At 44.3% G+C, this 25,216-nt stretch overlaps 1 protein-coding gene across 1 annotated transcript in view; it reads right to left on the reverse strand.

Moving 5' to 3' along the window:
• LOC124709000 (zwei Ig domain protein zig-8-like) overlaps window positions 1–25,216 on the reverse strand; it is a 546,965-nt gene that overhangs the window by 50,826 nt on the left and 470,923 nt on the right. The window contains exon 5 of the mRNA XM_047240633.1: window positions 20,502–20,670. Coding sequence (XP_047096589.1) covers window positions 20,502–20,670 — 169 coding nt within the window. The remainder of the gene's footprint in view (window positions 1–20,501; window positions 20,671–25,216) is intronic.

Here is a 25,216-nt window from a genome sequence, read left to right on the forward strand (position 1 = left end):
TCACTGACGTTGCAGTACTCAGGGGAAAGTATTAAGCTTGCTGCCTGTGTTAAGACGTACTTCTATGAGAACATCTTCTACAGCGACGCCCTGCTACGCGCTTACGCGATGGATGGAGCTACCAGCTATTTCTCTGAAGTGAAACTTCTACTCTGGGATAGCTGACCAGAGCGTCTGCAGCTCGCAATCTTCTTCCTTTACTGTTTACCAAGTGTAACCTAAGCGCTAACACATTTGCCTGCTCTCTGCGTTGTACCTCCGATTTCCTGTCTTCGAGTGTCCTCGCTGTCTATCAGCGGCATTAATCTTAACAATGTACAGTTTAATACACCGTCAAAATGTGACAGAACTAACGGACGTAATACTAATTATGGATGACAGAAAATTAAAGGCGATGTAGCATGGATAACCCAGAAATTGTCGAGGCTCGCGAGCTCTATGATAGGACTCACCTCTCACTGCAGCAACGTATCTATTGGAATGAGGGTGATGTACTACATATGAAATATTCATTTTTGTTTCTGTAGATTTCAACCTACATTTTCATCTTGACGCTGCTATTCTTTTGTGATAGAACGCTTTGTAGTGCTCTGTCAAGCTATGCCGCTTATATTTTCGTTTTTGAAATGAGAGGTGCATATTTTATGAAGTTACGTTCTTCTCTTTTTGCAGTAGTAATACTATGTGCTTAAGAGAATAATGTGCCGCATATGGTGAGATGCGCTTTCTAGCACCTAAAAAGTTGTCAGTGAATCGCACAGTAGTAATATTAAAAATTAACTAACCATTATATTCTGCTTAAGGGGGTATACCATATGAGAGCAGCTTTCGAGGGTCGGGAATGGATCTTGGAAAAGCTCTACGTGTGAGCTAGCACCTAATTCTACTATCACGGTCTTGCCGCGAGTTTTACATAGAAGGATTTGATACATTGCCTCCTTTCCGAGTTAACCGGCATTGAAGTTAATCAGTCAGGCCGTTGACTGCGCAATTGAAGCGGTACACAAGATTTAACAAGTGTCAGTTGATCTAGCGTAGTTGATAGCGCGCGGCACTGTTCGACATTTGGTTCTTTTACCACTCTCTTGGGTTAGGTAACCAAAAGACGTTGGCATTTGATGACACCGTCTCTGGCGGGCCGTTTGAATTTTCGGGGAACAGTAGCTTGATTGGTTATCGTCAGAGCTAATGATCTCGGCTCATCGTGTAGAATTTTTTCTTAAAGTTATTTCTCAGTACAACTTTGCCTGCAACATCTTCACAAGCTTTTCAATACTGTTTTTGACCATCCTGTTGATTGGTTGAGTCTTCTAGGGACATACTCACTCGGAAATTTGAAGGTAAACTACACCGAGTGCAACCGCCCTCCGCTTTTGTAGTATCTGCCATTGGAGTTCTATAAACACTTCCGTGTCACTTTCACACTTGTTAAACGAACGTACTACAAAAGACGCTGATTTTCTTTGGAACATTGGTATTTCTTATACCAGTTCGATACAGTTCCCCACAGTCGTTTGATGAACAAAGTAAGAGCATATGGACTATCAGACCAATTGTGTGATTGGATTGAAGAGTTCCTAGATAACGGAACGTGACATGTCATTCACAGTGGAGAGAAGTCTTCCGAAGTAAGAGTGATTTCAGGTGTGCCGCAGGGGAGTGTCGTAGGACCGTCGCTATTCACAATATACATTAATGACCTTGAGGATGACATCGGAAGTTCACTGAGGCTTTTTGCGGATGATGATGTGGTATATCGAGAGGTTGTAACAATGGAAAATTGTACTGAAATGCAGGAGGATATGCAGAGAATTGACGCATGGTGCAGGGAATGGAAATTGAATCTCAATGTAGGCAAATGTAATGTGCTGCGAATACATAGAAAGAAAGATCCCATATCATTTAGCTACAATATAGCAGGTCAGCAACTGGAAGCAGTTAATTTCATAAATTACTTGGGAGTACGAATTAGGAGTGATTTAAAATGGAATGATCATATAAAGTTGATCGTTGGTAAAGCAGATACCAGACTGAGATTCATTGGAAGAATCCTAAGGCAATGCAATCCGAAAACAAAGGAAGTAGGTTACAGTACGCTTGTTCGCCCACTGCTTGAATACTGCTCAGCAGTGTGGGATCCGTACCAGATAGGGTTGATAGAAGAGATATAGAAGATCCAACTGAGAGCAGCGCGCTTCGTTACAGGATCGTTTAGTAATCGCGAAAGCGTTACGGAGATGATAAACTCCAGTGGAAGACTCTGCAGGAGAGAAGCTCTGTAGCTCGGTACGGGCTTTTGTTGAAGTTCCGAGAACATACCTTCACCGAGGAGTCAAGCAGTATATTGCTCTCTCCTACTTATATCTCGCGAAGAGACCATGAGGATAAAATCAGAGAGATTAGAGCCCACACAGAGGCATACCGACAATCCTTCTTTCCACGGACAATACGAGACTGGAATAGAAGGGAGAACCGATAGAGGTACTCAAGGTACCCTCCACCACACACCGTCAGGTGACTTGCGGAGTATGGATGTAGATGTAGACGTAGATGTAGATGTACTATCTTGTCGCTAAGCAAATTCCAGTCACAGATCATCACGTTAATTTTAGGCTAATTAGAACATGAGTGTATCAGTGGCCGATGATAAATAGTACGATGTAATTAATCGCTACGCCCAGTAGCATCTATGACACACAGACACAGTCGTGGATAGACAGAATTCCTGTTTTACGTACGAGGATCTACATTTCCCACCAATAGTTTCATAATAATTCATAAAGTTAGTCTAGAATGACGTATCTGAAATTACAAGCTACATCGTCTGAAGTTTAAACTTTTTCACTAAACCACTTATCTGCTGAAGACATAGCGACGAACGTGCAAGTGCAGTGTAAGCTCATGGCGTCGTCCCTGCGCACTCTGGGGAAGACTTAGCACACTTGCTGTGTTACGCCTAGAGAGAGATTACTTAGGCGAGGATTCTGCCAGCCGGATTTGGGGCATTAGTTGGAAGCTACATAGTATGACGAGTACCCTGCAGAAGCCTTCTACAAGTCCCCTACGTACACATAAACCGTACCGCTCTTCAGCTGGTTCTTGCTCAGCTCCCTTTGCGAACATTATCCCGCAAGTCCAGAAGACTGTTTTGTGCGCGGAGCATAGCGCTACAACTACTACGAGTTCGTATACTTCGACAAAGTGTGTTTCTGTGTGTGCTTCAGGGAGAAAAACATTGAGCAGACGTGCAATGGTAACAGCAAAATAATAAAATTATGTGTAAAATTTATTGCATATATTATTCGTTTTTCTCAAGAAGTAACGCAAACTAATGAAGCATAATATCGATGTTAGTTCAACTATTTCCAAAATGTACCATTCTCTTATCGCGTAAACACTTCACTTCGTCAGTCTGTAAAATGTAATACTACCTGTGTAAATATCACATCGTCATGGTGGACAACGCAAATAAAGGATTGATACAAGGACCTTTGCCACAGATTTCTCTGCGATTGAATGCATCGGTGGGAATTTCGTCAAACTGGAATCCGGAAAAGTACAGTAATTATAAGGAAACAGTGAAAATAAAACAGTGGAAACACTTCTGCTACGATCTAGGCCCATCAGGCATAGAATGACAACTAGAAAGAAAGAGGTTCGAGTAATAAAGTACATTTTCAAATCAGGTTTTGTAAGGAGTCGTAAGAAGAAAATAATCAGGAAACCAAAAACGTACGAAAACAAACATCAGCAGGCAGCAGAAACTGGATACTTCTAAAACACAGCTGGAAAATATCTCCACGAATCGAACACCCATAATGAATTACAAATTGTTCCCGTTGTCATTCTCCTCTACAAACTACGTAACTCGGAACCAAGAAAAGAAAACATAAATACCGGATACTTCTTCTATTCAAATGTATTAACATTAATCATCAATCCACCTCTGAAGAACTGGATTTTCCTTTATGTAACAATTAAACATATCACTTTTCCACTCCCAGATGTATTGAACATAGAAACGAAGTAAACTGCATGGAATGACTAACACCTACATCACTGTCAAAGTTCAAACCACTGAAAGGCTTAACACCATGAACTCTGTGTCTCACTTCAAATGATGGGACAAGAATGAGTACTATTTAATTCCACTGCCTAGTTTTGCACGAAAATTTCAAAATAAAAGTTAGTAGAGCTGCTTGTGAGAGAAAATATCCACCTTGTTACTGACGAAAATTCTACTAAGTCGTAAAATAATAGAAGCTAATCTCACTCTCTTAATCAGTGCCCTAGACACTTTATGAGTAACCGTGTATTTTGTGGCAGTTCCTGATAAGCAAGGAATTACATCTTTCCGACGATAGGTCATTGCTTTTTTGCGTCTGAATTCGAGCGCCATGCTTCCTGATGTGTTACGTCTCTTAGTCTTCAGCCTCTTCCGGCCACAAAAAATGGTGGCAGCAGCGGTTGAACGCTACGAGAATTGTCGAGAAGAACAATAATGAGCAAAAAAAAAAAAATGCCTCTTTCTGAACAATGGCAGACAAATATTTAGTCTTAATGTCACAGTCTGTATTGAGAAGACGCCTGTCACAATTCCTCTCTGAAAGCCTGATATCAACTCTGTTATACTGGATGACTTTCTGTCAGTTACTACGAAGTGTGGTCTTTCCGGCAAGAAACCAGGAATCCAGTGGCACAATTGAGACATTACTCAGGAGGCACACTATTTCATTCGAAGTCGCTTATGTGTCAAAAGCCTTCTGGAAATCTAGAAATATGGAATCAATCCGAGCTCTCCAGTCGATAGCACTCCTTATTCCGTGACAGTAAAGAACTAGTTGTGTTTCACAAGAAAGATATTATCTGAATCCGCTCCATGTGTCAACAGATCATTTTGCTTGAGGTATTTCATAATGTTCGAGCACTGCATGTACCCGAAATCCTACTGCAGATAGACATCTGTGATGCGGGTCTACAATTCATCGAATTACTTCAGCTTTCTTTTATGGGGGTTGGTTTCACCTGTGCAACTTTATATTCTTTAGGAAGTGATCTAACGTCGAGCGAGGCGCTGTGTATGATTGTTATGTACGGAGCTATTGTATCAGCTATATTGTGAAAGGAATGTAACTGGTATACAATCTGATGACTTTACAAGACGGTAAATGACAGCATCATCTACAAATAATGTAAGAGGGCAACTCAATAGAGGGGCAATAACACTTCCTTGGGGTACTATTTCCGTTTTACTCGATGACTTTCCTTCTTTTACTACGAACTGGGACGTTTCCGACAGGAAATCACTAATCCAGTTGCATAACTGAGGTGATATTCCATAGGCACGCAGTTTGGTCAGAAGACGCTTGTGGGGAACGGTGTAGAAAGTCTTCTGGAAATCTAAAAATATGGAACCAGTTGGACATCCCCTGTCGATAGCACTCATTACTTCATGAGTATAAAGAGCTATTTTGTTTTTCGCAAGAACGATATTTTCTGAATTCGTGCTGACTATGTGTCAAAAAATCGTTTTCTTGTAGGTACTTCCTAATGTTCGAATACAGTATATGTTCTAAAGCCCTACTAAAAATCGACATTAGTGATATGGGCCTATAATTCAGCTTATTACCCCTACATCAAAAATGGTTCAAATGGCTCTGAGCACTATGGGACTTAACATCTGTGGTCATCAGTCCCCTAGAACTTAGAACCACTTAAACCTAACTAACCTAAGGACAGCACATACATCTATGCCCAAGGCAGGGTTCGAACCTGCGACCGTAGCGGTCACGAGGTTCCAGACTGAAGCGCCTAGAACCGCAGGGCCACACCGGCCGGCATACTACTTCATCCCTTTTCGAGTATTGGTGTGGCTTGAGCAATTTTCCAGTCTTTAGGTACCGATCTTTCTGTGAGCGACCAGAACCTCTCTGAACTGTCTGCCAGATTTCGAGACAGAGTCTCCTATGTGGAAACTATTAAATGCATCTGGCATTGAAATATGCACTACATTTCCAGCTTCTGAAGGCCTTTGCCTGTCTTGGGGATTTTGTGTTCTTTGAAATTTGGCATGTCTTTTTCGTTTGTTGTACAACAGTGTTCTGACCTCTTTTGTGTATCATGGGGTGTCAGTTCCGTCTATCACTAATTTAATCGGTATAAATCTCTCCATTGCTGTCGACACTGTTTCTTTAAATTTAAGCCACATCAGGTCTACGCTTTCATAGTTCGTTCGGAAGGAATGGGGGCTGTCCCTTAGGAAGGCGTCAGGCGAATTTTATTTGATTTTTTAAATAGATGTATTTTGCGTTTATTTTTGATGGCTTTCGGTACTGCGACTATCAGTCTGGCGACCATTAGGTGAGCAAACCTAGTATCAGTCATAATGATCCCTATTTTCTCGGTGTTATTTGTTGCTAAGAGGTCGAGTAAGTTGTAGTATCCATTTAGCAATCAAAATGGTTCAAATGGCTCTGAGCACTATGGGACTTAACTTCTGTGGTCATCAGTCCCCTAGAACTGAGAACTACTTAAACCTAACTAACCTAAGGACATCACACACATCCATGCCCGAGGCAGGATTCGAACCTGCGACCGTACCAGTCCCGCGGTTCCCGACTGCGCGCCCAGAACCAATTTAGCAATCGAGTTGGCCCCTGAGCCAATTGCTCAAAATAATTTTCGGAGAAAGTATTTAGTACAACATAGGACTACGCTTTACGCCTTCCAGCGAGTTTAACCATGTCTTCTTTGCCATACTCGCTGACCACGTTTTGCTCTTTAGCATTCATAGTAGACAAGACGTGTCCACGAAGCAGCTAGATCCACGTACTCGACTGTCGATCGTGGCAGCCAGTCGCTATTACTGAAAAACAAACAACAACGCATGACATGTCTACGGTTTGTCAGTGTACAAAATCACATCTGCTGCAGAATGTGCTGCCTACTGTATAGCGTTGTTGGACACGGTTTCCGGGCATGGGTTCCTGTTCTCTATATGACCCTCAAGATACCACCTACAGCAACTCGAAGAGTATCGCAACATTTCTGGGTTATTCCGTACACAGAATTATCTGTGGTAAGGCGACACCTTCAAATTGTCAGTTACTGTCAGAGTACTAAGTTCAGTGGTTCTGAAAGCGCACAATTAATTGACTTCAACGTGGTGTAAGTGGCACAGCATCGCACCAGTGTAAGCAGGGATACACTCACAACCCGAAACATTATGACCACTGTCAACCGCGTTGTTGGATGCCGCCAGCGGCGTTGAGGGCACTTGAGGCCCTGGCGGCCAAGCAGTTCTAGGCGCTACAGTCCTTAGGTTAGTTAGGTTTAAGTAGTTCTAAGTTCTAGTGGACTGATGGCTGGACTGATGGCCTCAGATGTTAAGTCCCATAGTGCTCAGAGCCATTTTTGTAAGGGGAGCAGACACGGACAGGGGATCACCCTAGCGAAGATATTGGCTCCAAATGGGGAAATCCATTGAGAAAAGCTACTTTGACAAAGGGCACACTAATATTACGCAGAACCTGTGGTCGAGTATCTCGAAAACGGCGTAGCTGGTCAAATTCAAATGTTCATGGGTTACTGTTGTGAGCATCTACGGAAAGAGGCAGGAAGACAGTCAAACTACCACTAAGCGCTAAATGGTTGGACGTTCGTGACTCTTCACGGAACGTGGGGTTAGGAGGCTTGTCTGCTCTGTAAAGTAGGATAGAAGGTGATCTGCGGCATCTCTGTCGGAGAAATGCTGGTGCACACAAAAGTGTTTGGAAGCTCGCTGTTCATCGTACTTTGACGAACATGGAGCTCCACAGCAGACTACCCCTATGTGTTTACATGTTGATCCAACAACGTCGCCAATTACGACAGCAGTAGGCACAGGGGGCCATCGGGCTTTGACTGTCGATCAATGGAAACGTGTCGGCTCTTCGAGTGAACGGCTGCTTGAAACGCACAGCGCACGCAGGACGCATGGTGGTGGGAACATTATTGTGGTATGGGAGACGTTCTCCTGTACTTGCAAGGGGCCTGTGGTAGTAATCTGAGACATGCTGACAGCTTGGAACCACTTGCGTCCCTTCCTGCTTCCACAACAGGCGTTTTCGGCTGTTAGCAAAGGCACGCGCGTTGGTTGTCTGCTGCCTTAGCCTATTAGCGCCAAATTTCGCCGCACTGTCCTAACAGGTACGTGATTTCAGTGGTTGTTTCACCCAGTGTTGCTTGTCTGTTAGCAGTGACAACTCTAAGCAAAGACCGAGCGAGGTGGCGGAGTGGTTAGCAGACTGGACTCGCATTCGGAAGGAGGACGGTTCAATCCCGCGTCCTGCCATCCTGGTTTGGGTTTTCCGTGATTTCCCTAAATCAGTCCAGGTAAATGCCTGGATGGTTCGTTTGAAAGGGCACGGCTGACTTCCTTCCCCGTCCTTCCCTAATCCGATGAGACCGATGACTTTCTTTTTGGTCTCCTCCCCCAAAACATCCCAACCTCTATGCAAATGCCGCTACTCTTGGTCGTTAAGCGAAGGCCAGCGGTTACCGCGTTATCCGTGGTGTGAGGTAATGCCTGAAATATGGTATTCTGGCCACACTCTTGATACTGTGGATCTCGGAATATTGAATTCCATAACGATTTCCGGAATAAAATGTCTCATGGTTGTAGCTGCAACTACCATTCCGCGTTCAAAAGTCTGTCACTCCCTCGAGCGGCGATTATTACATCGGAAACATTTTCACGTGGTGGTGGTTAGAGCCTATGGGATCGTACTGCAGAGGTCATCGGTCCCTAGGCTTACACACTATTTGATATAATTTAAACTAGCTTACGCTAAGGACAAGACACACACCCATGGTCGGGGGAGGACTCGAACCTCCTACGGGGCGAGCCGCGCGAACCGATGCAAGGCGCCCCTGACCGCGCGGCTAGCCAGCGCGGTTCTTTCCACATGATTCACCTGAGTAGAAACGACAGCTCCGCCAATGCACTGCCCTTTCATATTTTGTATATGCGATACTACCGCGAGCTGCATATGTGCACATCGCTATCCCATGACTTTCGTCAGCTCAGTGTATATCAACAAAGCAACGAAAAGCCTCAATACTTTTATGTTCCTCACTTGTCTCTTGTGAGATCGAAAACTAAACTGCACACGTATGCAAGGCAGGTTTTGTTAACATTTATTACCGCTATCTCGTCAACCCTACGGCAGTACAAGTTATTTGCTAAAAGGTGGCAACGTTTTGCGCTCATTCAATAGGTGTTTCATTGTGTGACGCGAACCACTGAATGAGTAGCAATACACACGGCTTAACTCTGGGCCACAGATAATGCCAGCGCTATAATGAGATGTGTATCAGCGCCACGTATGCTAGTGCACACACACACACACAAACACACACACACACACACACACAAAGCAAAAAGGGGAACCCGTAACCAAGAGCGACCGCACTCTGCCGTGTCACGATCCACGTAATTAGTGACTGCCGCACTGGATCACCTTTCAAAGGCGTTGCATTGGAATAACGCCCCTCCATCACATCTCTCCCGTCGAAGAGGCATCTCATCCCTCTCCCTATGTTTGCATGTGTTGTTACTTGGGAATGTGAGGGACTGTATTTAGAACTAAGTCTCTCAGTTTCTCGAATACTTGCGTTGCGCCACAAAAATTTTCTTTTTACGACCGTAATCAAAGACTCTCTGGAAATCCTTACGACGCTTGGCACATGACGCTAAGCTACTATTGCGCGTATTCCTCAACTAGAAAATGCTTGGACACTTCCTATCGATTCGATCCTTACTACCGTCCATTGTCTAATTTTTGTATCGCTCTCTCGTTCTGTATTCACAAACGCGTTTGGCGACATTGGCACTGGCGTGCCATTAGGATTTGCACGCGTTACGACACGCTTGGCTAACATCGATACTAATTGTATCAGAAAGAGCAGAACTCTTCGAATTTTTTCTTAACAATTGTTTCTCAGCACAACCTACCTGGTCACCCGGTAACCTTACAAGCTTTTCAGACTGTTTGTGACCGCCCCATATAGGCAGAGAAAGCTTTTTCGCTACCTACACAGATCCAGAGTGCACTTTGTTAGTCAGAGGAGAAGGAAAAGAGCTAATGGCTATGGGACTGAGACTCCCTTAATGGGACTGAGACACCGTTAAAAGCCTTGCCTCCGTGCTGTCGAAACTGTTTGTCAGGAAAACAGTAAAGGAAACCAAGTAGAAGTTTGTAAAAGTTATTGAAGGGACAGGAGATAAAAGATTTAACCTTTAAAATAACAAGATTATTTCATGGGTGATAGGATTTGGAATTTCAACTGGACGGAGTGAATAATGATTTGAAGAGTGGTTAAAAGAAAGGCATCAACAAAAGTGAAAGAAAAATACTGAAATGTAGTCTAATTAAATCGGGTGATGCTGAAGGAATAGGATTGACAAAGTAACACTAAGAGCAGTATAAACACAGTATAAATATATTTCTTGCTTTTTTTTAGATTTGGGCGCGGAAATAGCTGACGATGGAGCGGTTATCAGAATATAAAACGCAAAAACTCAAGAGCAAGGAAAACAAAGACTTTCGCGAAAGTATTTAGGTGTACCTTCCGCGAAAAAATAAGATTGTCAAGAAGAGAATGAAAGCATCTGAAATGTAACGCAGCAGACGAATGCTAGATGCAATGACTGTTGAAGAGGTTCTGAATCGACTGGGGTTGAAAGATGTTTGTGAAAAGGGAAGAAATGGGAGTTCTCTCAAGATGGACGTCGGTTACAGACTTGTTCTTCTTGGGCTGTGATGATTAGGGATTAATGTCTCGGCTGTGACAATGTCGTAAGCAACTGAACACAAACTTCGGATGGACGATGAGGATCCTCGCCGTTTGCCTTAATAGATATCGAAAAGTCGCTGGAAACTCTCATTGACGAATAAGGAATCGATCCTTATTTCTCGCGAATGCGAGTCATACTTTTAAAAAAGTGCTGCCTACACGGTAATGGTGCAGGTAACGTTTTAGGATGAAATTTGCTGCTCTTTAGTTTACATCATTTGAAAGAATCATTAACTTTTTGTGGGGTACCGCAGTAGAATTTTTGTTAAAAGACGTCTTATAGGTTTCCTCCTCGGTAGTTGTCACCAACTGCACCTGAAAATGGAACATAGAGGAAGACATTTTTGTCTAAGAAACCTTTATCTGATACGAGCTTCATAAGGCGACACAATTTCTATTGTAGGCCAGATGGCGTCATTACTACTGTGGTCTCAGAAATAAAGATAGAAAGATAAATAACCATTGTGCTCCACTTTAATGTTATTGCTGACATCTCGGCTGTAATGATGACATATTCTACAGTAACACTTCTTACGGCGCCTGCTGATGATCAAACACATTGAAACAGTGCTGCCTTCACCAGGGAAAAAATATGCTACAGTCATGATAGCTATGTCCGGAGGTTGGAGAACTCTAACCCAATACATGTGTTCCACCATCAATGGACATTTATCATAGGCAAGTGGGCCGGTATTGCTCACGACCATCTGATTGGGGTGCATCTTCCGTCTAACACTCTCGATGGAGGACACTACAGTACCTTTTCTCATGAAACATTACCGAAAATGTTGAACAATGGCCAGCACGCAGTCAGGCACCACTGCGTAATGCCGTGAATTCAGAAAAGATTTAGCAGTATTTTCCCCAGTTGTTGTATTTGGTGGAGTGAGCCAGTACCATGGCCACCATGTTATCCAAATCTCACTAAAATGGACTTATTTCCGTATGAGGAGATGAAGCGTTTAGTGTATGATGCACCGTAGGACATTCCAGTCCGCACGTCGTATGTTCGGCTGAAGCTGCAACCATTATCCGTGAAATAACTGGATTTTGAGCGTTTAGACAATCATTATCACGGATGTCATTGTGCATTAATGGAAATGGACATCATTTCGAGAAATATGTCAAGTAAATTAGTGAAATTAGAACACCGTCTCCGAATAATCTCTAGCGTCAAAACCTACTTTGACTCCTAACGCGGAAACGGGGCACAAGTGACATATTCGTCACATGAAAAGGTTTCCATATATCTCCTATACACACACTAAAAATTTTATGTGTATTTCTCATGTCGTATAAATTATCCGTTCAAATGTATCCTGACACCTACCTGCGGACATTAATATGTGGTGTGTCGACCCTTCACCTTTACGGCGACTCAAACGCAACTGGGGACACTTTCGATGATGTATCTTAATACGTGGAGGAATGATAGCCATTCATCTTCAAGACCCGAAACCAGAGAAGTTAGTGATGTTGGATGCTCATCCGAAAGGCGTATCATGGGCTTCAGGTCGAAACTCTCGACAAGACAGTCCATTTCAGGAATGTTACTGGCCACAGAACATTTCCGCGCAGATGCTGCTATATGACAAGAGTACATTTCCATGCTGACCCAATCACTCATCGTCCCCAAATCTTCTCCGCTGAACGCAGTACATAACGCTGTAAAATGTGATCATATCCTTCCCTCCGCATTTAGACTTTTTTGATAACAATAACGGGATCACACAAGAACCAAGGGAAAACACAAACCATACCGTAACACCACCACTTCCGTAGTTCATTGTTGACAATGCACATGATGTCATCCAACGTTCTCCAAGCATCAACTATCCATCGGAATTTCGTGGGGAACAGCGTAACCCATTGAAACCTACAATAATAGGTAAAGGGATGTAAGGTGAAAGGTTAGGTCCCATGTACCGTAATGTGTCATCTCCTGTTGCTATCTTATTGACATAAATACCTCTGAAAAGGTAGACCGTTGGCAATCAGTTTTAGTTCATTGTAACGTAGATTAATATACCAGATCTCAATAATAGGACTGCAGAAAAGAGTAGACCTTGATTAACAGAGAGTTTCAGCTATCCCAAATTATGAAATAGCTCTTAATGTAATTAAAAGGGCACAGAGAGGCCTTCAATAATAACAGCTTCAGTTAAGTAAAATTACCAAATAGACAACAGGTAGCTTTTCAACTAATCAGCTAATTAGAATTCCCAAATAGAAAACAGGCAGGCATTCAAGAATAACTGCTTCAGTTAAGTAAGACTATCAAATAGAAAAAAGGGGGGCCTTCATGAATAACTGCTTCAGTTAAGTAACCTAGAGTTTGAATTGCCTCCTCACAACGGGTACACCAGAAGGCTCATACGCAAGGAGTGCAAGACTTCACCGAATAGGAAGGCCAAGTAAAGCTACAACGAGAGCACCAGCCTTCAGAGACCCTTTTGGTTGGGTACAGACCGGCAAAAGAAATATTAAGGAAGTAAGGTTGATTACAAGAAGGGAACAATAACCAGCCAAAGGGTATACCCACGTCACAGCAAGAAATCACATCAACAACGACGGCGCAACGCCAGAAAGAAAACTAGGCTGCCAAACCCAATTACATAGCCTCATAAATTGCAAATTTCGAGACGCAGGCACCTCCTAAACCAATATAAGTAACAGAGCGATGACATCTGCAATACCTGAAGGTTTTTCGAAACCGGCACTCGGCAGTATTACAAGAGAGGTACTTGAAACTTCCTGGCAGATTAAAACTGTATGCCGGACCGAGACTCGAACTCGGGACCTTTGCCTTTTGCGGGCAAGTGCTCTACCATCAGAGCTACCCAAGCACGACTCACGACCCACCCTCACAAATTCCACCCGTACCTCGCCTCCTACCTCCCAAACTTCTGGAAACATCCAGCAGGCTGTGTCTCAGCCATGTTTCCGCAATAAACCTTTCTTCCAGGAGTGCTAGTTCTGCAACGTTCGCAGGAGATCTTCTGTGAAGTCTGGAAGGTAGGAGATGAAGTACTGGCGGAATTAAAGCTGTGAGGGTGGGTCATGAGTCGTGTTTGGGTAGCTCAGATGGTAGAACACTTACCCGCGAAAGGCAAAGGTACCGAACTCTAATCTGATCCGGCACACAGTTTTAATCTGCCAGGAAGTTTCCTATCAGCGCACACTCCGCTGCAGAGTGAAAATCTCATTCAAGAGAGGTACTTACCTGGTTTTCGAAGAACTTTGGCAGGGAAGTCGGCTAAAACTAAACCATATAAGTACTGCGGCCACAGCATAGAATAGGAGGAACACGTTATCGCTCCGGCTCAGGAAATACCATCAATAGTTCAAATGGTTCAAATGGCTCTGAGCACTATGAGACTTAACATCTATGGTCATCAGTCCCCTAGAACTTAGAACTACTTAAACCTAACTAACCTAAGGACATCACACAACACCCAGTCATCTCGAGGCAGAGAAAATCCTTGACCCCGCCGGGAATCGAACCCGGGAACCCGGGCGCGGTAAGCGAGAACGCTACCGCACGACCGCGAGCTGCGGACGAAATACCATCGTCTCACACAGTTTATGATATCCTGTTAACAAACAACCAAGCCCAGTCTCGACTCAAGAAAAGCAAACAACAGGCACAATCCAAGGAACCAACTGGTGGTGAGATAGATCAGCCAAGAAATCGCAATGATGGCCTATGGGTATCAATAAGAAAATAATAGTTACGACCTCAAAATCCAAACCTTAACAGAAGTTTAGGAATCGGAGCTGAAGCTTGCCCGTTCCAAAGGGGGCCCAGAATTCAGCACGGCGAAACTAGCTTCAACTCACTCATCGGTACGTCATGTCCCAGAACTGGCTGCCCAGGCTACGTACGAAGACGGCACTCAAAGTCAGCCACGGATTCAAATCAATCCCCAGATGTGGCCAGCAACCTTTTGCCGGACCCCGTGCCCAATACGGTTGCCCAAGTGGTCGCCTTGCTAGCCGGGTGGACCTCTCACACCGTCCTTCTCAGTCTGTTGCCATTCGCCAACTCGCCACTCCACAACACGCCCCTTCCTCATCAACCATCTCAAGCAAAGACCCTAGTGGCCGCAAACCAGAGGTAAATCGCACGACAAAAAACGAGCTAGTGGCGCCGGGAATTCGAAAGGTGACTCCAGCAACCGCGCCACGGCCCATTCATCATCCCAAAATCATTCGTTTCCTGTCATTCACTTTCCAATGGCGTCACTCTTTACGCCACATCGAGCTTCGCTTAACACAGACTACAGAAAAGCTTTCGGTCCCTGTCTCCGATCTCCTTATCTCTTTTGTGGTGTCACCGCCAGACACCACACTTGCTAGGTGGTAGCCTTTAAATCGGCCGCGGTCCGTTAGTATACGTCGGACTCGCGTGTCGCCACTATCAGTGATTGCAGACCGAGCGCCGCCACACGGCAGGTCTAGAGACACTTCCTAGCACTCGCCGCAGTTGTACAGCCGACTTTGCTAGCGATGGTTCACTGACAAATTACGCTCTCATTTGCCGAGACGATAGTTAGCATAGCCTTCAGCTACGTCATTTGCTACGACCTAGCAATGCGCCATTATCAGTTGCTATTTATCTTGTGATGCATGTACCGTCAAACCGATGTTCACCAATTATGGATTTAAGTTAAGTATTCCAGCAGCTACGTACTTTTCTTGCTAGTATAATTACTTTACCTGTTCCAGATCTCACGCCAGCCTGCGTGAGCTTTAAAAGCGTGCCCTTCGGCCTCCCGTCCTAGTGGATTGGCTGTCTTGCCAGTCCACAAAATCTTTACAAACGATCTTTGTGCTAACTGGACAGCAGGTAGCACATTGGAACTCACGAGTCATTCCTTCCGCTAACTTCATGTGATTACTTGCAATCACCTTTCGCAATGCCTGACGGTCCAGGTCCGTCAGTACATGAGATGTGCCTGGTCTTTGTACATCTGCGGTTGTTACTTGCATTTCGACAGCACACTTACATCACTAACAGTCGACGTGGGCAGTTCTAGAAAGGCTCCAATGATCATGACAGAATGTTTATTCTGTTGATACCCAATGACTACTACACGTCCGAAGTTACTGAGCTCTCCAGACCGACACATTCTGCTGTTATTGCTTCTCTACTAATGGCACGACACTCCCCGTCTTCTCTCCGCCTCACTGTATAACAAAGCGGCGTCCGGGTACTTTTCAACAGTATGTATATATGTTAATTCAACGAGCGTGAAAAATAATAATTTTGTTCATAGCTGTTTTTGTTCATAGCTGTATTTCAGCATAAATTTTTGTTTGTGGGACATCCACAACCGTTCAGCGACATGTTAATAATAAACAGATCCGCCTCAGTTATAAAATACTTTATTTATCGAATTTTTGCACTACCATGGTTTCGGCGTCTTAGCCCCATCATCAGGTGTATCTGAAACCTAACAATAATAGTGCGTCATGTCCAGGCGCTAACAACTAATAGGCGAACATCTACCGTATCCGTATTAATATTTGACAGCCTATCTACTATAGCCATTAGCCTGTTAGTTCTTGGGGCATAGCCTTGACGCCCTACTACTGCTAGATTTCAGACACAACTGATGGTGGGATGAAGATCCCGAAACTGAGGAAGTGTATAGCGACTTCGTGTAAGACTTCGGTTGATAATTTTCTAACTTTGGCGGAAATGTTTGCAATTAATATGTAGTTGAGTAGCTGCAGACTATATGATCAATGACCGCCAGCAGCACAAGAAGACCTTTATCTGGTTCACATGTGACCGAGAAATGGAATGACTTGTTAGTGTGCGGACAAATTCTTTAGCTACTTTTACCGAATTGTAAAGGCCACTGCGGTCCGATTCTTATCCTGAGGTTATCTTAGCATCTATTTGCCGACGACCTTGTCACAGTGGTAACACCGGTTCCCGTCAGATCACCGAAATTAAACGCTGTCGGGCTGGGCTAGCACTTCAGAGGGCAACCATCCGGTCTGTCAAGCGCTTGGCAGACCGCCGTGCAGTCAGCTCTTGTTAGGCAAACTGAGGAGCAACTTGATTAAGAGGTAGCGGCTTAGGTCTCTGACGTACGGCCGGGAGAACGGTTGTGCTAACCACATGCCCCTCCATATTCGCATCCAGTGACACCTGTGGGCTGAGGAAGACACGGCCGCCGGTCGGTACCGTTGTGCTTTCATGACCTGTTTGGACGGAGTTTAGTTTAGTTTTTACTTACGATTTTTAATCTATTTCAAGTGTGGAGACGACAGTTTGAACTGTTGAAACCGGTAAAGTGAACCAAATAAAGGTCTTCTTGTTCAGCTGACGACTAATCTTTTATCTTTGTAGAAATAATAATAATAGTAATAATAATAAATATAAGCGAAAAGATCAGTAATTTCGAGTGCCTTTAAGGCCATAAAGTACTTGAATGAATGCATCACGAGTGACATACTCGTGTTATTCCAACGAGGTACATTTCAGTAAGAATCGAGGAAAATATCGCTTCATCTAACATGTAGCTTGCGTAACGAACACAACGGTTAAATTACGGATAAAGTGTGAAACATACAACATGTCGTTTTTGTTGCAACGTTCTATCTGTGAATAGCCCAAGAATGAATAAAATTGAGAATGTCCTTATAATGGCTTTTGGAGTATATACATGGAATTTAACTGGCATGTAATGAGCAGAATTAGATTGATAGTTTTTAAGAGATGAATTGCTTTACAGTGAATTTTGCTGCTTAAGCAGGGAGCAAACCAACCTGTTTATTTAGAGACAAAATTACGCAACGTTGCTTGTCGAAGCAGTTGTCCTAGAATACTGAGAGCACCTTTGGAGTGATCCAGAAACGTACAGTGGCAAAGGCAGTTGGAAAATTAGATGCTTTCACATTAATAACGTACCCCGAAGATGCCAAATAAAAAAAAAGGGTCTTAGGCTTCTTGCAACTTCGTTTTTGTTTTACATAGTATGTCAGTTTTCCGGAATTATAATCAGGAGATACACATACACGTTAATGAGACAGCATGTAAATGGCGAACAATACGAGCGAGAAGGCATCGCATTTTATAACAGTTTCTCGGGACATTGTCCGTGGAGAAAACATCGATCAATACAACTACAATAAAATAATTTCACTAATAGACCTAAAAGTCTTAATCGTTATGGCTTCGAGTGGTTTAGAACTGTTATAGTATCGTTATGAGAACGTTTTACTCTATGAAAAAGGGTAATACACATCCTTTGTTGTCAAAGGACTAGAATACAGTCAAACGCATAAAATAATATAAACGTATGGCTGATATACCGTCGGTGAAAGTAGGGGACAGTAGCATGGAGCATGCCGCTCTGGAGGGGTGTGAAGAACACTGCAGAATAAGGCTTAGTCGCTAGTAGTTTAACAGCGAAAGGTTCACCTGCCGCCTTCGGCATAACGTCAGTAACAGCCAATGGTTGTGAGACATGACTGTATTCGATAACGAAATACACAACTTATACGAACCAAGACAGCACGTACTGAAATAGTTTTAATACATTTGATATGTGTTCTAAATGTGGCAGTGTAGACGAGGTCGTAGGTAGAAATGATTGGCTTGCTATTTAGTAGATAACTATGAGTAGCTTTCCACGTCTTCAAGTTGTTATATGTGCTGTCATACGTTAGTCACTATTCTTCTAGATACAGACATATGTAACTTCAGTCTGGTACCATATGTGGCTAGTCTTCGATTTTCAATAAGATTCTTGGGTTTTTAGAGTCGTCGTTGATAAATGATAACACTGAGGTATGGTACATACCTTATTGAAGTGACTGCCTGGAGCTTATTTAAATATTGCTTCGTGCATTGGTCGTACCGGCGGTATCATCCCACTCCAGTACGAATTATCTTTCCTCATAATTGTACAAAACCGAGCGAGGTGGCGCAGTGGTTAGACACTGGACTCGCATTCGGGAGGACGACGGTTCAATCCCTCGTCCGGCCATCCTGATTTAGGTTTTCCGTGATTTCCCTGAATCGCTCCAGGCAATTTTCGGGATGGTTCCTTTCAAAGGGCACGGCCGTCTTCCTTCCCCGTCCTTCCCTAATCCGATGAGACCGATGACCTCGCTGTCTGGTCTCCTTCCCCAAACAACCCAACCATTGAACAAAATCCCCCAAATGTTCCACTGTTAGGGCGGCGTAGTTCCATAGATAGTCGTATGTAGTGGTTATTACCACTTTCAGTGTGGTCCGCAGCTCATGGTCTAGTGGCTAGCGTTGCTGCCTTTGGATCACGGGATCCCAGGTTCGATTCCCGGCAGGGTCTGGAATTTTCTCCTCTCGGGGACTGGGTGGTTGTCTTACCCTAATCATTTCATCATCATCATTCTTGAAGTGTCGATACTGGAAACGGAAATACTTGGAACTTGTAGGGGCGCTGATAACCACGATGTTGAGCCCTCCACAATCCAGTACCATCAACGTTCAGTGTGATGCTGGAAGAAAGACGATTTGACACTGCCGGAACATTGTCTACATATAATGAGGCTGAACAACTTAATTTAGAACAGTCGCATGGATAATGTTGTGGGGAAGGCAACCCAAAGGCTTCGTTTTGTTGGCAGAAAGCTTAGCTGATGCAGCAGACGTACAAAAGGGACTGCCTAGACTACGCGTGTTCGTCCTCTGCTTTCATCATCATTCTTGAAAGTGGCGAGATTGGACTGAGCAAAGGTTGGGAATTTGTACGGGCGCTGATAGCCGCGCAGTTGAGCGCCCCACAAACCAGACATTCTCATCATCATCATCGTCCTTTGCTGGGGTACTGCCGTGCTGTACTGGCTCATTACTAGATAAGGTTGACAGAGGGCATCGGAAAAGTTGAAAGGTAAGCTCGTTCTGTATTATAGCGAAATATGGGAGAAAGTGTCGCGGGAATGATAAACGAATTGGGATGGAAGTCATTAAACAAAGGAGTGTTACTCTACATCGAGATCATTTCTCGAATTTTCAGACGTCATCTTCCTCTTCTGAATGTGAAAATGTTATATAATCGCCAACATACACAGGGAAAAATTATCATCATCATCATAAAATAAGAGAAATCTGAGAAAGTACAGAATGATTTAAGTGTCCATTTTTCTCTGTTGGAGAGTGGAATGGTAGAGAAATCGTCTGCCAAACACTTACGTGAGTTGTAGAGTTGTAGTGTAGCTGTAGATGTAGAGAAGCAGGGTTAATTTCTCCAGTCGATGTAAGCGCCAACAAATGTGAAGTGAGATTACTAGTTATGGTTGGGCACGATGTCGTATAACAGACTCGTACATGATAGTCTCAAACTTGATGGGTTATAGTCAGTAAAATTCTTCAGGGTACATGACTGCATTGTCATTTTGTAAAATTTTCGACGTTTCGGCCACTGTCACATGTGTCCTTCCTCAGAGCGTCTTTACTAATTTTTGGGGAAAAAATCGTCGAGGAAGCCCCTTGGCAACAGTGACAGAATAGTCTGAAAGTTTTACACATCGACGATGCGGAGACATATCCAGAAGAATATTGTAGAACGTGGCAAGGGGCGCGAAAGCCTACGCTTACATTCACGGCTGACGTTTAATTACGGAAATTTGTGCCTTGCTCACTCTGGTCGAGGGGCTCCACTTACCATGCAGGACGTGCACGTTGACGGGCCGCGCCTGCGCGTTTGACGGGTTGCACTGGTAGCGGCCCGAGTCGGCGGGCGTGGCGCGCTGTATGAGCAGGAAGCTGGTCGTGGTGGGGCCCTTCTCCGTGATCACCGTCACGCCGCCCCGCGGGCTGTCGTAGCTGATGATCTGCAACAGCGCCAGAGCACGCGCTCACATTAGCCACTGTCGCGGCAGGCGCTGTAGGCGAGGTTACGTCTTCTCCTAGAAAAGAGAACCAGTAAAACACCCGATTCCTTAAGGAGCTGGACTCCCATTTATTAAAAACAGCTTTCAACTCCTGACTACAACAGTAAGGTAATGTGTTAAATATTTTATGCTAAGCATGAAAGGAAGGAATAGTTTAGAAAAGATAGCAAAATATTCCTTCCGATTCCGCAACACGGTTTATCTAGGTGGTGGGATCTCTAGTATATACAGGATGGTCCATTGATCGTGACCGGGCCAAATATCTCAAGAAATAAACGTCAAACGAAAAACGACAAAGAACGATTCTTGTCTAGCTTGAAGGGGTAAACCAGATGGCGCTATGGTTGGCCCGCTGGATGGCGCTGCCATAGGTCAAGCAGATATTAACTGCGTTTGTTTTTAATAGGAACCCCCATTTTTATTACATATTCGTGTAGTACGTAAAGAAATATGAATGTTTTAATTGGACCACTTTTCTCGCATTGCGATAGATGGCGCTGTAATAGTCGCAAAGATATGGCTCACAATTTTAGACGAACAGTCGGTAACAGGTAGGCTTTTTAAAATAAAATACAGAACGTAGGTACGTTTGAACATTTTATTTCGGTTGTTCCAATGTGATGCATGTACTTTTGTGAACGTATCATTTCTGAGAACGCATGTTGTTACAGCATGATTACCTGTAAATACCACATTAATGCAATAACTGCTCAAAATGATGTCCGTCAACCTCAATGCATTTGGCAATACGCGTAAAGACATTCCCCTCAACAGCGAGTAGTTCGCCTTCCGTAATGTTCGCACATGCATTGACAATGCGCTGACGCATGTTTTCAGGCGTTGTCGGTTGATCACCATAGCAAATATCCTTCAACTTTCCCCACAGAAAGGTATCCGGGGACGTCAGATCCGGTGAACGTGAGGGCCATTCTATGGTGCTTCGACGACCAATCCACCTGTCATGAAATATGCTATTCAATACCGCTTCAACCGCACGTGAGCTATGTCCCGGACATCCATCATGTTGGAAGTACATCGCCATTCTGTCATGTAGTGAAACATCTTGTAGTAACATCAGTAGAACATTACGTAGGGAATCAGCATACATTGCACCATTTAGATTGCCATCGATAAAATGGGGGCCAATTATCCTTCCTCCCATAATGCTGCACGAAACATTAACCCGCCAAGGTCGCTGATGTTCCACTTGTCGCGGCCATCGTGGATTTTCCGTTGCCCAATAGTGAATATTATGCCGGTTTGAGTTACCGCTGTTGGTGAATGACGCTTCGTCGCTAAATAGAACGCGTGCAAAAAATCTATCATCGTCCCGTAATTTCTCTTCTGCCCAGTGGCAGAACTATACACTACGTTCAAAGTCGTCGCCATGCAATTCCTGCTGCATAGAAATGTGGTACGGGTGCAATCCATGTTGTAATATTCTCAACACTGACGTTTTTGAGATTCCCGACTCTCGCGCATATTGTCTGCTGCTGATGTGCGGATTTGCTGCGACAGCAGGTAAAACACCTACTTGGGCATCATCATTTGTTGCAGGTCGTGGTTGACGTTTCACATGTGTCTGAACACTTCCTGTTTCCTTAAATAACGTACCTATTGGGTGAACGGTCCGGGCACTTGGATGATGTCGTCCAGGATACCGAGAACCATACATAGCACATGCCCGTGGGGCATTTTGATCGCAATAGCCATACATCAATACGATATCGACCTTTTCGGCAATTGGTAAACGGACTATTTTAACACGGGTAATGTATCACGAAGCAAATACCGTCCGCACTGGCGGAATGTTACGTGATACCACGTACTTATAAGTTTGTGACTATTACAGCGCCATCGATCACAAAGCGAAAAAAGTGGGCCAACTAAAACATTCAAATTTCTTTACGTACTACACGAATCTGTAATAAAAATGGGGGTTCCTATATAAAAAAACGCAGTTGATATCCGCTTGACCTATGGCAGCGCAATCTAGCGGGCCAACCGTAGCGCCATCTGGTTTTCCCCTTCAAGCTAGACAAGTTTCGTTCTTTGTAGTTTTTTCCTTTGACGCTTATTTCGTGAGGTATTTAGCCCGGTCACTATCAATGGACCACCCTGTATCTACGTAGTTTCCTACTATCTTCCAGTTCTTCTTCTGATATGCAAGTATTTTATTACTTTAGGAAAGCTTTCCGTATTTATAAGACGGATGACTGAAAAGTAATGCCTTCAACTTCGTAACTCTTCAACAATTGGCAGCATTGGTATGCGGCAGGTACTGGCTTGTTCCGTAGCCTCTTCTCTACAGCTGCAGTTGGCGGGGAGCCTTAGCACTGAACCGTTGTGAAGTTACACAATAAAGTATGGAGCCCTGCGCAGACGGTCGGTAAATGCGATTTAAGCAACATGCAGTCATTGTATTCTTGACAGCAGAAGGTGTCACCCCAAAGGAAGATTCATCAGAGAATGAAAGCAGTTTATGGTGATTTTGTTGATGTGAGTACTGTGCTTCGTTGGGCGAGTATGTTTAAAGATGTTGAGGCGGCAACATCTGACCTGCGTGACAAACAAGCTTTGGATGTCCAGTGACAGCAACCACCGAGTTTCACAAGCAAAATGTTGACAGATTAATTCAGGACGATCGTCGTATCACTCTGAGAGAAATTGCAAGCACAATTGACTTTTCACAAGAACGTGTGGGTCACATTATTGCTTTGCTTGGCTATCGGAACATCTGTGCACGATGGGTACCCCGGATGCAGACTCCTGAAATGAAAGCACACAGACTTGAAATTTGCCAGGAACTCCTCCAGCATTACGAGAATGAAGGTGACGCCTTTCTCCTTTCAATTGCGACAGGAGACGAAATGTGGGTACACCATTACGACCTGGAGACGCAACGTGTTTGCGGAAACTGGTAATTAAAGATCACATTCTAAGGATTATTTCTGCCTTTGATTTACTAAAATATTCCCATCCAAACCCAATTAACGAAGGTGGAGGCATTACTTTTCATTCAACCCTCGAAATATGCCACAAAGTTACAATACGAGGGGCCTTCGTTAAGAAAATGCCGCGCGAGGTAGTCTCTCGGTCTGAGTCACTTGTGACGGATCGCGCGGCTCCCACCGTGGGGGGTTCGAGTCCTTCCTCTGGCATGGGTGTGCGTGTGTTCTCCTTGGAGTAAGTTAGTTTAAGATAGATTAAGTAGTGCGTAAGCGTAGGGACCGATGACCTCAGTAGTTTTCTCTCATAGTCCTTATCACAAATATCCATTTTTTTCCATTAAGTAATGCAACACTTTTATCGATCAGTTTCGGTTAAAAGAATGCGAAAATTCTTGTGAGGCATCGTGCAATATTCCCGCATCAGCCCCTAAAGTTTCACGAAGTTCCGATATGTGGAGGGGATGGAAGTAGTCTTCAAAGTGATGTCTGTAACGGAGCTCCGTTCCAAGCAGAGGGCTGTCATTGAGTTTCTATTGGCGGAAAACCAGACCTTCGCAGATATTCATAGGTGCTAGCCGAATGTTTACGGAGAAATTGTAGTGAACGAAACAATCGTCAGTCATCAGGCGAGTCATCACCGCAAAATGGTAGCGCAAAACCGTCCTATCTCCCGCGTTCCGATCGGCAGCACACAGCTGGAACTCCTGCAATGTTTGAACGTGCGTATACTCTCACTGGAGGTGATCGACTGATCAGAATCAAACATCTTGCTGCTCAGCTAGACGTCTCTGTTGGTAGCGCTGACACGCCCCTCCACCATTTGGGGTATTCAGAAGCGTGTGCCTTCTGTGTTCATCGCCTCCTAAAAGACGACCATGGAGAACAACAAAGGGCGGCCATCTGTGCGTCGTACGCCTGCTTAACTGGGAGGTAACGTACTTGCACTGGGCCCGGGTTTGATTCCCCGCCGGGTCAGAGATTTTCTCCGCTCGTGGACTGGGTTTTGTGTCGTCCTCATCATCATTTCATCCTCATCATCTGCCGCAAGTCGCCAAATGTGGCGTCGGATGAAATAAAGACTTGCACTTGGCGGCCGAACACGAATAGAACTTCGCGGCCAACAATTCCATACGATCATTTCATCTCACCTGTGCGTAATTGCTTGCGCACTACGAGGTTGACCGTCTCTGACGATGATACGGTTATTCATCACCTCGAAAGTGAAGCAAACCGGCAATCCATGGAGTGGGCGCCACACCACCTGTCCTGCGAAGAAAAGCCAAAACCTCAGCCGACGAAGCCATGGGGACGGCCTTGTGAGACTCTGAAGGTGTAATTTTGTTTAATGTGCTCCCTCATGGTGCAACAATCAACTCTGAAATGTATCGTGTCACCACCAGGAAGTTGGAGAAACGTCCTCAGCGTGTTGGTCGCCACAAAAATGCAAAGTAACTCCATGGCAAAGCAAGCACAAGGCTTCACACAAGCATGCGCTCCCGAGAGGAGGTCAGAAAACTTTACTGCAGTATTCTTCC

This window comes from Schistocerca piceifrons, chromosome 7 (assembly GCF_021461385.2).
Source record: "Schistocerca piceifrons isolate TAMUIC-IGC-003096 chromosome 7, iqSchPice1.1, whole genome shotgun sequence".
Classification (NCBI taxonomy): domain Eukaryota; kingdom Metazoa; phylum Arthropoda; class Insecta; order Orthoptera; family Acrididae; genus Schistocerca; species Schistocerca piceifrons.